Below are 13921 nucleotides of genomic sequence, written 5' to 3'. Positions count from 1 at the left end.
GTAAGTGTACGCTTAATTTTCTGAGCACAAAATGCGCTAAAAATTAACCCATTTTCCAAACAGTGCTCCGGAGATTGTTTCAATCTAACTAAATCACGAACGGTCCTGTGCATCCGTAACGACAACTTTGTAGCCGATACCGAATGTGACGAGAGCGAGCGACCAATTTCGATCGAACCGTGTGATATCGAAACGATCAGCGATTGTAAACCCAGGTGGCACTTTTCGGAATGGACCGAGGTAACCCTTATTTCTCAGCAAACTCATTCTATTGGACGATGTAAAATTAATTTTTTTTTTACAGTGCACCAAACCATGCGACGGTGGCAATCAGCGACGAGTGGTCAAGTGTCTCGAATTTAATCTACGAGAGAAAGTGATGCAAGAATTTGCGAGCTGTCGTTATGCGGATCGTCCCGAAGCGTATCGAGTTTGCAACGAAGAACCATGTCCGTCTACTACGGCTGCTAGTACTACCGTGGCAGCTGCATCGATGGAACCATACATTGACCCACGAGAGGACATCGTCCAGAATGATGCCGGCTGTCGGGATGATTTCCCCAACTGCGGTATTGTCCTGAAGGCGAAACTGTGCAGCTATGCGTACTACAGCCAGGCCTGCTGTCAGACATGCCGAAATCGATCGAACGAACTGTATTAGTTTGATCTTATCATCACGAGACGTGGTCGGAGTGAATACTAGTGAATTGTAGCGATTGTATTGACTTTAAGTTATTACTGCCCTAAGCTGAAAGGAATCCAGCCTACCGAGAAGTTTGTTCAATCTCAGTTTAGTTCTAGATTGTGTTAACAAATCTCGCAAACTTAGATGAATCAAAACGCAGTGCATTTACCTTTTTCGAAGATGGATATTTAAGAAGTATTTAACATTAGTTGAAGGTAATAATAAGTGAAAAAAAACCGAAATGAATGTGACGATTTCTAACTTTTAATGTCCTTGGTAATCGACGCTCGCAATATCAAAAAGAGCCAAATCATATATGTACCAGAACAGCCTAAAATTCGACATATTCCAGCACTGGAACAGAAAAAAAACGTTATTCTCACCATAGTGTGTAAGTGCCATACAAAAGTTTCAGACCATAGGATATGTTAAACGCCATTAAAATTCGCTGTACACTTTCTCAAGGTGTCTCCTATGACAAGATGGGATGAAGAATTAAATTTTAGTTACAAGAAGCAGACAGATTGTGGAGAATACTCCGATGTCGGAGTTCCACTCGTAAATTAAGAAATCTCAAATGTATCATGTATTCATGCGGCAGCATTGAAGAAACTGTTGATAGAAGAACAATTATTGCAAAAGTTGATTGATCAATGCATTTGAATAAACTACTTAAACTAACAACATGCACGAAGGATTCAAACATGAAAGAACAATCCTGAGAATACGTAAGTGATAACTCGTTTTCCATCAGAAGACGGCAAAATACAGTGTTTGACTCAGCGATTAAAAGCGATTGCAACGCCTCAACATGACCCAACTGTTCTATTAAATCGATGAATCGGAAACTTTGGGTTACTTTTCAATTCAATTTCAGGTTAAGTTGGGGCATACTTGTTTGTTTATGATCTTTTATATATTCCTCAATTTTTCGTGCCAATACCATCTGTAAAAAGTGGATTGTCTCATGCAACCCATTCTTTCGTGATTGAATGGAGAATCATTAATTCCTGGGTAACTCCGGCTGTCGACTGGGGTGACCAGGACCGGCGGAATACCTTTTTCCCGAGTGGGTAGTAAGATTCGAAGTGATTGCTCCTCGTACTGACGAAAGTTCAGATATGGCGTGTGTAAGTGAAAATGAAAATTCCCTGATAATATCTGGTGGCTATTTGGAAACACTCTTCGTTAACAGGGCTGTTTGTCTGAAGGCTCAGCGAAAATGTGTTTGTTGAATGCTACACCCAAAATCCAACGGGCATGTTTCTATTACTTTTGGGTAAGATACTATTGCCTTTTTGGTAACAGACCACGCATTGCGGTATTAAACTCATATTACCGCCAAGGTATAAAACGGTGGAATGACGATGTAGGATAATTCGGTCGATTTCTATAATAGTATTAGTATCGAGTCAAACCAGCTACACGCTCATTCAAAACTACTCAAAATTTGAGTACACAACACTCAATTTCAAAAATGGGAGCAAAATGTCAAGAAATGAGTTTTTATTTGAGTAAAATTAACTCAACTAGTGAGTAACCATTCAATTTTCGAAATTTCGAGTGAAAAAAGCACTTATAGATAAGAAAAAGTTAATGAACTTCGACGTTAATTAAAACTTGGATAAAAGACCAAGTCGCGGACATAGCAGTTGTAGAGTTGATTCGGATCATTCACAAAATTAAAAGGTAAGTTATCTGAGTTTTGCTTCTATTCAAATCAATTACCCTTTCCTGTTTTTTGTAGTTTCTGCCATTACAACGAGGTGCTGATTTACATGAAATAGGAGGAGAAACATTCTCGGATTATATTTCCAGGCATCGTTAGCGCCTGGAGGTTCAGGTAAATGATATTTGAAGTGCCAGTAAGATTTTTTGTTGCTTTATTAAAAATACGAATTGATTATTTTTTGCATTTGCTTTTTGAGTAAAATCTACTCAAAGTTGACATTTTCATCCCAAACTCAAAACTGAGTAAACCAAGCAAACTCATTTTTTGACTAGGCGCACTTTTTATGAAATTTGAGTGGCCAGCCAAATTTGAGTTTTTATGAATGAGCGTGTAGAGCTCTGGCGGATTTCTACCCAAAATTCAGGCCGGATTCTGTACCAATTTTGGTAGGAATTACGGATTTTTTATAGGGTAACTTGGATAGTGAAAGAAAAATTTTAGACAGTTTTCGGATCCGGCCTAGTTTCCGGATCGGACACAGCTCCCGATCTGGACCAGTACCCAAATTTTGACCTCCCGGATCTGGATCAGTTTCCGGATCTGGACTAGTTCCCGATCCGGACGGGCTTCCGGATCCGGACAAGCTCGCGAATCTGAACCCATACCCGGTAATGAACCAGTCCCTGGATCTAGCCCATCCCCTTTTCCCCTTACCAGGTCAGGACCTGAACCAGGCCCAGATTTGGTGCTTAAATCCAGACAAGAGTGTGGATCCGGACTCTCGGCTCGGATACGTGGATCCAAACTATATGTCTTGCTCTCCGTACATGACGGGAAGGACTGTTAATGTTCTGTGCAGTCGCTACCTTGCTGTTGACGTTCGTGATAGAAAAAAATTCAATTTAACTACGACCGAAATAGCCCACCACTATTCCGAGTCGGCTTTTTTCTGACTGTGCTTTGAAGCTAGCTGAGTGTGAGCCGATGGGAATCTCCGGCGACCGACATTCATTCAGGCTTAGTGGAGGTCGATCTGAATATTTCTCCGATGGCAAAAATAATACCAATAAGTCTCATTTTCCGGACCAAAGACAAGCCATTTATCGCCATCGATAAATCGCGTGATCTAACTAAACAACACTCGACCGTGTACGAAAAAGTGTTTTGTCTACGTACCCACCCGGGAAGTAGAGATTGATGGTGTAGTCTCCGAGAAGGGCCTTGATTGCGAAATAGGTGGTGGCTCCCTCCAGATCCCTGTGCTTCAGACAGTGTAAATTTTGGTATGCAAGCAATTGTGTTCAGTAAAAATAGAGGAATATTAGAAAACTTATTTCCATCAGCCTCATTTCGAGCCTTTCGCTGGATTTGATCTTCGAAAATTTGTCCTTTGAACGGGGCTCGTCTACTTGTTCGCTCTTTTGTAACTCGGGGCATGAGCTGAAGAACCCATTGTAGAAATAAGGCACGGTGTGGAGAATGTGGAGAGGATCAAGACATTGGCTCCTGGAAAGTCCACATGGGACATCCAAAACTTCAAGTGTCTCTATATTTCAGTCATATTATTTTTCTAGGTTTACTTCCGACGTAGATCTTCCTCAATTTTAGCATTATTCGCCATGGCCGAAAACAATATTGAGGAGCGTTTTGGGGATCAAAACGTGCTATTTCAATCGGATTAGTCTTTGCTCGGTACCAGGTATTGAAGTTGTCGCTTGTTAAATCCGAATCATAGGAAAAGATTTATTGATATTCTTTCCATATATATCGTACCTCAACTGGTTCGAAAAGATTTCAACTCCCACGGTATGTCATGGGGTTGTCTTCACGCTGATAACCGATATATCTTACTGCATGATATTCGCGACAATTTCAGTATGACCATCGTGAATACTCTACCTCATTATTGTGTCCATTGATTGAGTGTGCTACGCGTCCACTATATCCAAAACAATCGAATCAAAATGAGAAATTCCTCCGGTGGCAATGTGCAACGTTTTTACTGGCTACTAGAAAACTACACCGATATTAAAGGTCAGACGAAACGAATACCTGGTGCGAGCAATCGTGGACGGTTTCCCATTCCGTTGTGGGCAGAGAGTGTTCAGAATTGTATGCGAAAAGGTCCTGAGAACTTTTTGAGCGTCAGATCGCCCAATTTTTTCCGAATATGCGCGACGTTAGAAACGCAAATAAAAACTTGATGCAAACTGAAAAACGCGGTTATTGGCACCGGTTCGTCAACGGATTGACGAGAGAACAAATATTTCGTCTAACAGCTGGGCCCTACGTCGTGTACTTGATTCGACCTTTGATCGGAATACACGGAACTAAGAATTCTTTATCGACGACAACAGCATTCCACGTAAATTCACATTCAAATGATAGACGCTTCGCGATGAAATTATAATAATGTATATAAACGTATGAATTGTTCTTCAAATACACAAATTTATCTGACAGAAACGATACTCGCACTAAGCATTTTCCCCACAAAACTTATGGTTTTATATTTGTCTACATCGTTACAGTTCCAAGTAGGCGCTTCGATCGATGGAACATGGAAAGCACTCCTAATTTTCCCGGAGAGAATATGGGCTAGATTCTTTATATTGAAGTCGTTCCGAATTGCCTGACATAAATATTAGCTTGAGTTCATTCGCATTGATCTGTTCCGGCTAATAAGAAAAGTGACACTTAGATTAGAATGGTAATGTGAAGGCGGACACTTAGGCATTAGAAGATAATATTTGTGAAACATCGCGCAGCTTTAACAAATTTTTCAGTTAGATTTAGAGTTAGAGAACGCTCGAAAATTAGCAAATATTGTGGGATAATGGAAGTTTAGGATTCCCAAAGGCATCAACCAACCTTGGTTAAAAATGATGGATGAATGTCGTGACTTCCTTCGGGTGGCATCTCGGGTCATGTCCAATCATTATACGTTGAATGTGCATCTCCGGCGTATTGGGATCGTAAAGAGCTTTCTCTGCGCTTGTGGTGACGGCTATCGCGACATTAAACATGTTGTCTGGTCGTGCGCCTAGTGTTCTACACACAAAAAAACTAAATTCTACCGTTGAGGTATTTCGAAACTTACCACAATATAACAAACCGTATTTGACGAAATGACGAAATATAACCATGTTCTGTTTAATTTTACATGAAAGATATACTTTCCAAGCGCAGTGCCATAAAATCATACATTTTAAACAAACGCCATATGTGAAGTAAAATTACGTGACTCGCAAAATTCAATGACCTGTTAAATTAAAATCAAATGTAAAACTATTTCATTTTTGATGCTCGTATAGTCATGGTCAAGAGATGTAAATTTACACGATTTTTTCTAGTTGTGTAAGATGTGTCAAAACGTATTACCATGAGTATAAATATAATAAATAATTCCAAATTTCAAACAAATCCTAATTATTCTCAAGAAATTTAAATTAAAAAGCAAAGAGATTTGTATCTGAATAAAAATATGCATTTGTTTTACATCGAGGATTTCCAACGCAAGAATTTTGTGCGAAAAAACACATACGTGGTTAATCTCAGGTTTTGATTTGTTCCAAACTTTCGAGTGGGTATAATTCTCCCCTCGGTAATCTTCGAGTGGGTAGTACTACCCATACTACCCACGCATTCCGCCGGCCCTGGGGGTGACATAATGCGCTGCAATGAGTTAATCGAGGATGTCGCGAAATTCTACAACGCTGTTTATGGATTACTCCGCCCTAACTCAAACAGATCAATATAATGATGGACCACAAGCACCCATGGAGAAACGCATTTAATGTATTTTTCCGAAATATTTTCCAATAGTGACAATGGCAAAAGCTTCAATAGAAGTGGGTAGGGGTCAGAAATTGTCCAAATGATGTGAAATTTGCCACCTGAGCTTACTTTGACAGTTGTTACTACAATAAGAAGGGGAGAGGTGGACTTTGGAAATTTCAAAAAATGTTTTTTGTAATGCCAGGAAGCGCGCAAATAATTAGAATACAAGATTCGACATCTTATTCAATCGTTCCTGGATAATGTAACCAATACATTTCATTTCATTCCTAATAATAATAATAATTATATGGACACACGATAAGTAATACTTGTATTACGTAATTTATGATTGCATGAGGAAAAGTACATCTTTTTCGAAAAATGTTTCAAGAGGTAATCGCTTTTTATTATATTGTATTGGATCTTGGAATGTCGTGTTTCGCCGGAATAATAAAATCGTTCACATGCCGTTTGATTCAATTAATCATAAGCACTAACAGCATTTCCGATTTAATAAAGCAAACGATGAATTCATCATGAATTCTCGGCGACTGGCTTCCCAGAGCAATGAACACATAATAACTCTTCTGAGAGTTGCATAGATCATACCATTTTTTCAAAGTAAATCCAAACTCTTTACCTCATCCTACTAACAAATAGCCCTTCCCGTGGCAAACATGGAGATGCAGCGGTGTTCACGCTCTCCATAACAGCGTTTGCTACACTAACATCCCTTCCCAGATGACTGTAAGTACGTGACCGACGCCGTTATTGGCCTTTCACAGTATAGAACTTTCGAAATGTACACATAACCGTACGCTCGCACCTGACGGTTAACTCCACATTTTTTCTTCATGTCTTCCTCAGATTTGACCTCCTTGGGATGCTTCCGTAGTTCCTGCTTCATAATTGCCCAATATTTTTCGATGGGTCTTAGTTCCGGGGGGGTTCATGTCATTGGGGACGACCGCGTGGGCTTCATACCACTCCAAGACAACATTTGAATAGCCAGATCCGGCCAGAATATCGTAGGGTCCTCGTGTTGCTTTAACAGAGAAGGCAGACGCTTCTGTAGACACTCCTTGATGTAGTTCTCTCGGTTTACAGTCCCAGTAGTCACGAACGGTGCACTTCGTTTGCCAGATGAGCAGATCGCTTTAAAGTTTCTGCTTCCTTACTTCCTCCGGAACATCAAACTGGGCGGTGAAGAGCAGTAGCCCCGGCAGCTGCCAGATGTCCGCCTTGACGCAAGTCTCATCATCCATAATGAGGCAATGAGCCTTCGTCGGTATCAGCAGTACTGTTTCGGGGCCCACGCTTTTCCCTCCGTATTTTGTCGTTCGTCACGATTAGTAGCCTTCTGAATTTTGTACGTATGCAGTCCTTCCAGGTCATTGGCTCTCTGAACGAAATACTTGGATAGATTTTAGCCACATCCCTGACCGAAGCATTGGGATTCCGCTTGGACGCTTTCACTACACGCTTGTGATCCTGATTACTAATAGAACATCCATTCTGACCGTATTTCTCCTTCCATTTCCAATATAAAAGTAGGCTTTGTGCCCTTTTGCACAAATGGATTTTACCATATTCATTAGGGAAAACTGCTGTATCGATTTTTATCGATAGTTTAACGGCAAGAATGAGCTTGATCGAGAGAGCTAGAAAGAAAGAGAGAGAGAGAGAGAGAGAGAGAGAGAGAGAGAGAGAGAGAGAATTGTCTTTCCCTTCTGCTTACTAGGAGTCGGACGTTATGTCCGAGTCTAACAGCATGGTCGAGAAGCTGCCACAATCTATTACACTGTGCCTCTGACGCTAAATTCGCAAATAAAAATTCGGTTCGAACGCATTGTAATCAACAAAGAAAAAGATGTTATATGAGACACGCAATGCCTTATTAAACTATTGACATCCCAATTGAAAGAAGAAAAATCATCGAATGCACCGCACATCAAAGCACGCGCATCACGAACACCATATCTTAAACTTCTGGCAGATCGATCAAAAGGCGCTTCACGCATTGCCGAATAGATTAAAACGGATCACGTTTCATGATAACCGACATCGCACCAGACACTCTTCCGCATCTTTCACTTGAAGTATTTGCCAACCTTTTACTGAATCATGAGTTTCCCCGTGGATTCCCCAAATACGTCTACGTCTGTAAACTGTATGGTATTGAATCTATGTTCACCTTACTCTCATCGTTACCTACCCATTTAAAGCCTATCCAATTAACATATGAAGCTTTCTAGAACACTATAAGTGCAATCTAAGTTTTATGAGAGACTATAAAAATAACAACAAAACCACAATTGCTACTAGGCTATGGTTGTAGGTGTGTCTCCTATATTTATTCAAAGCATTGAATAGAAAGAAATTGAGTATTTCACATTTTCTAGCTAGCAACGGTTAGCTAGTAGCTGGTTAGTAACGAAATAAAAAAATAGACGCCAATTTATATAATAGGGTTAAAATTGGTAAATCACCTTATGTGATGATAATTATACATTGTGTTACAAAAATGTGCACTTATTCCCAAATACCTCGAAGGGGTGCGTAATATATGAAAGTTTCCATGTATAGTACAAATAAAGTACACCAAAAGTGTAAATGAGATTATAATAAATACCGGATTGAATGAGCCAATTGATACAGAATACATCTACCAACTAGACAAAAAATGTTGGCTCAATGCACACATGGGCATGACACTGGTGTTGCTGATGATAACGCTGAAGCGGGTGTTCACGAGAAAATCAAGAGTTGGAATACTTTCTCTATCTAGCTGGCCTATATTCGGTGGTATAAAACTATGTAAAAAGAACTTCTTCACCTATTATTATAATCTGACTGTTTACACTGTTTTGAATCAACTATATAGCATGTCCAAATGAAGGTTTTAAAAAGTTTTTTCATTACAATTCCATAAACTACAATGTAATTCAAGATCTAACTCTAGATCGAGTTCCACAGATACACTTTCTCTACAAAATGCACTCCCCAAAACCAAAATTAATTGGATTGAAAAAATAATAATTGATACTGATGAATTTAATTAAATATTTTACAAATTATTTTTGGAAAATATTTTCTGATCACTACACTGAAAACGTGTTTAAAGCGTCACGAGCACTTTTGGAAAATTGTGAGAAGGGGATCTTCTAACTTATCCCTTAGCCGAAATCCCATAGTTGTCAAATTACTTCAATGTAAAGTAAAATAACTGTCTGATTTATTATGAGGTCATTTCACATATATAATATCACAGAGAAAAGACATCCATGATCGAACAAAAATATTTTAAAAACGTGTGTGAACATTCGAATTAGTATACGATAAACACTAGCGCCGCCACACCAACCTATCCCAACTATCCGTCAAATCCATTCCAGAACTGGTTCGAAATCCTGAATGGATTCAGTATGGAATCTTGCTCAAAGAAAACAACCGACTCCGACTCTATCGGTTGATGCATTCGAGCTGGAATTCGTGCTGGAAGTCCGAACCGGATCCGGACTAGTTTGACTGGGTAGAGGAATAACCGCTGTCAATTCTGTTGAACTCAGCCACAAAAAACATGACGACAGTAGCGCACCTGGTTTGGATATCCCTAACACCTTCGAAACCGTTAGAGATTTTACACAAGTTGAACACTGAAGATGGACGTCTGTTCTCTGTGAAAATATGGATTAGAGACTATTTTTCGAATGGGAAGCTAAGTTCGAATAGGTTGATTATCTTGCTCACCGAAAACTTGCATACATTTCAACATTCGCTGAAAATGTATTTTTTAAATTGCGTAGAGTTTAGACCAAACTTTAATATGGTTAATAACAAGAATACCCGGTCAGCGTGGCAAGCAGAAAGTTAGCAAAAGTTGAGCAAAGCGAAATTGATGCTGGCAGAGTTTCTGCGAGCATTTTGCGCGATTTGTGCTAGAATTCTGGCAACGAATTTGCTCAAATGCAACAACCGTTTCTGACAAAAGCGGTTACACCAACCGATGCTGCTCACTTTTATCCAGAATCGAGCCAGAAATGTACGACCAAGATCTCTGCACGCTTCCTGCCACATCTTTGTCGGATGTTTTACTCGATTCGTGCTAAATTCTACCAGGTAGGAATTGCCAGGATCTTTGCACAGTTTATGTCCGAGTTTTGCCAGGGTTTAGCTCGGTTCCTGTCAAAATTTGCCAGAAAACGCGAGCGAAACCGAGTTCGCCCTAGCTCAACTAACCCGCCAGGATACGCGCAGAAATCGGACAGGGCTGCTAAACCAAGACTTACAGAAATCTAGCAGAGCGGTCTCTGCCAGAAAATTTGCTCACTGGGATGATGTGTACAGTTTGTCTCTAGCAGGTCAGAATCGGTTTTTATGAGTATTTGATTATTTTTGTCTTATAAACTACTAGCTAATACCCATCGCACGTTGCTGCGACTTTCAACGAAATAGGAGGAAAATAAAATTTGTTCCGAAACGCCATCTGGCGGGCAGATAGTCCTCAACCAAACACGCTCCATAGCAAATGCCTACTATGTATAAATTTTGATGGCAATCGGTTAAGCCCTTTGGGAGCCTATAAATCATATACATACAAACATTGAATTATATATATATATATATATATATATATATATATATATATATATATATATATATATATATATATATATATATATATATATATATATATATATATATATATATATATATATATATATATATATATATATATATATATATATATATATATATATATATACATATATATATATATATATATATATATATATATATATATATATATATATATATATATATATATATATATATATATATATATATATATATATATATATATATATAGATAGATAGATAGATATGAATCGAGATGCATTATAGTATAGGTGTTCACATTTGTCAAGTTTGAGTGTGTTGGTTTGTTGCTAGTGAAATTAATCATGGCGGCCCAGAACCGCGAAGCACATAATCAACAAACCGACCAATCGAAAAGAAGCTTATAAGCACGTGGTAAAAATAAGTATAGCGTCCGGGATCGCAAAAGAGCAAATGTTTACATCACTAACCAATCAGAATAAAGTATGAGACCACGTGCTTCTGTTTTCTTCTTCATTCTTCTTGTTTGCCCGAAAAAAGTGACAGCTGATGCACACATAGAAAAAAATGTGTACACCTGTATACACCTCGGATATGAATAGCCTCTAAGCAGGATTGGAATTAATAAATATTTCAAGTTAGCGGCAATTAATGGTGTATATTCGATTGCTGCATTGAATGGCGTACTAAAATTTTGTGTACTAGGTACTAGGACTCATTGTCAAATTGTGAGCTTGAATAATGAAGAAAAGTAAAATCAATGCTCGATAAATTTTTAACGGTCACGATCACATTCATTCGAAACTGTCAAATTTCGATGTTAAGTAACAATTTCAAAACATAAAGCGAACCCAAACACGAGCAGAAATATTGTCAATAAACTAATTATTGATCAATATATTGATCGTGTAAAGCCGTTTTGAAAATATTAATCCTATAGATTTCAAATGGGATTGATGTATTGATTGATGTATTGATGTCTTGTCAATATTTTTATTGACAATATTCTGGTCTCGTGTAGAGTCCGCTTAAAACTGTTCATCTGCGGGCAAAATAATGTTGGCGGTTAATCCTCCTAGGAGTAATTATAGAGAATTTACTCTTCAAGCAAATTTGGGTCAAGACTTAATGGCTCCAGCAAAGTTTTTGAAAATTCTATTTCAAACAACTTTGTCAAAGATATGAATATCCCACATATTCAAGCTATCGAAATGTAGTGGTAGAAAAGCTTTACAACAAGTTATTCTGAAATTACTGTATTTGATAAATCTCTTCTGTGGTAATTAAACAATAAATTCACATTGTATTCAAGGTATGAGTCCCTGAAGCTTACAAAAAAGATATATTTAAGAGGCTTAAAAAATTCCCAAATATTAAAAGGACTAGGGGTTTGCCCAGAAACACAAAGAGTGTTCCCATTTTGTGGACTAGCATCAATTCGGCGCTAGCTTAGTCCTGTCACTAAGTAAGTGTCGGATTCCGACGAGATAGAGTCGAAACGCAAGCTCCATAACTAATTTAGTTATAGGTTTTGTGTTCTCAACTCGCAATGATTGTTTTAAACAATTTTCTCCGCGGTGCAGAAGAAACAGTTTTCACCTAAATTTTACTTCACTAAGAAGAAATATAGCATGTTCATTTATATCTCGATATGCGGCATTCATGTAGCCTTCATATTTTCAACACAATTGTTTAAAATGACATTATCAACAACTTTGCTGAAGGCACAATGTCTCTTAATATTTTTGAAGAGTTAATTCTCTATAATTACCTCTATGAGAATTAATCACTAAAATTGTTATATCAAAGCATGCGCTGTTTTATGTTGAAAAACTTCTCGAAGTTGTCAAACCTTCAAAGTCACGGATTATTAAATTAGGTGATCTTGAACGTTGACAAAGTTTTCGAACATTTATCCCACTTTAAAAGATCGAAATTTTTGACTTCATTGACATACTATACAAGAAAATAATCTATAGAGGTTTGAAAACTGTTCCATGTTTATTCTTCTTGTTTGTAGACTGGAATGACATCTGTTAGACTCTTATGTTTCTGAATTTTCAATAATTTATCAAACTCATATTAAACCCCCCAAACCAAATTTCTGGCTACGCCACTTATTCAAAGCAGCTATCTTGAAAGGGTTACCGCAAGGTCAAATTTTGGACGAAATATCCAACGAATTGAAAAATTGACTCGGCTTTACTCCTTAACAAGTTATTCCTATGAAGAGAAAGGCCAGCAGCACTAACACGCCAACGTGCTCTGGAATTATCCAGGAGCTTTATGTGGTCCATTTCAACCGTAATTAGGTCAATAGTTAAAGTTTTAGAAAAAGCTCGTTTTATGTGCCACGTGCGGGTAAAGTGGAAATATAATAGACGACATGGGGCGGAGCTCAAAACATGACCCGGTGTCGTAGATGCCAAGACTTTGGGAACGACACTAAAAATGTCTTTTAGATTCCAAATGCATGATTTGCGGTCATAAATCGCACAGGATGCTTGCCAAGTGAAAGAAACCACAGAAAGCTTCAAATGCGCCGATTGTCGTGGAAACCATAAATCGAATTTCTAGGCATGCCCAATTCGAGAAAAAATTATAAATTCTATAATGAATGAAGATAAAATAGGCAAATTATAAAATTACCTACTTCATCAGAGACCTTTCAGCCAAACATGTTTAAACGTGTGAATCTCAAAATAGAACTACAATTTCTCTACTTATAATAGGAACTTCTATCTCCGTCACACCATCTTACAATGGTCATCTTATGCTTCAATGACAGACAACACGGCTAAAAGAACGATGATTACCACACCTCCAATTTCATCTCTACACAACGCTTTCTATGCTCCAATGGATCTATTTAGCAAACGGAAGGAATTTTTTTTTGCAACAATCAATGTTTCGATTGATGACTGCAGTGCTCCATTCTACTTCCATCTTTGAAGCTTTTCAAACTGGATGGAAATTTGCTAACAAAATTGTAATGAATTTAAAATTTAATAATAACTTTGAATATATTTTTAGTATATTTGCCTTTTAAATACACTGGCAAGCTAACTAATTTCTTGAGAGAAGACTTACAAAAATGGTTAGAAATCGGTCGGAATTCTTTACAATCGATGATTTTAACGCTGAACAAATAATGAAATAATACT

General features: G+C 38.0%; 1 protein-coding gene across 19 annotated transcripts in view; it reads left to right on the top strand.

Annotated features, from left to right (window-relative positions):
- LOC131679144 (thrombospondin type-1 domain-containing protein 4-like) overlaps positions 1 to 1369 on the top strand; it is a 180538-nt gene extending 179169 nt beyond the window's left edge. For all 19 annotated transcript variants that reach the window (XM_058959762.1, XM_058959754.1, XM_058959755.1 and 16 more), the window contains exons 6-7: positions 64 to 240; positions 305 to 1369. In XM_058959762.1, the coding sequence (XP_058815745.1) occupies positions 64 to 240; positions 305 to 661 (534 nt within the window). In that variant the 3' untranslated portion in view covers positions 662 to 1369. The remainder of the gene's footprint in view (positions 1 to 63; positions 241 to 304) is intronic.
- Positions 1370 to 13921: the final 12552 nt, after the last annotated feature.

This window comes from Topomyia yanbarensis, chromosome 2 (assembly GCF_030247195.1).
Source record: "Topomyia yanbarensis strain Yona2022 chromosome 2, ASM3024719v1, whole genome shotgun sequence".
Taxonomy (NCBI): Eukaryota; Metazoa; Arthropoda; class Insecta; order Diptera; family Culicidae; genus Topomyia; species Topomyia yanbarensis.
This window is presented reverse-complemented; position numbering and strand designations above follow the sequence as displayed.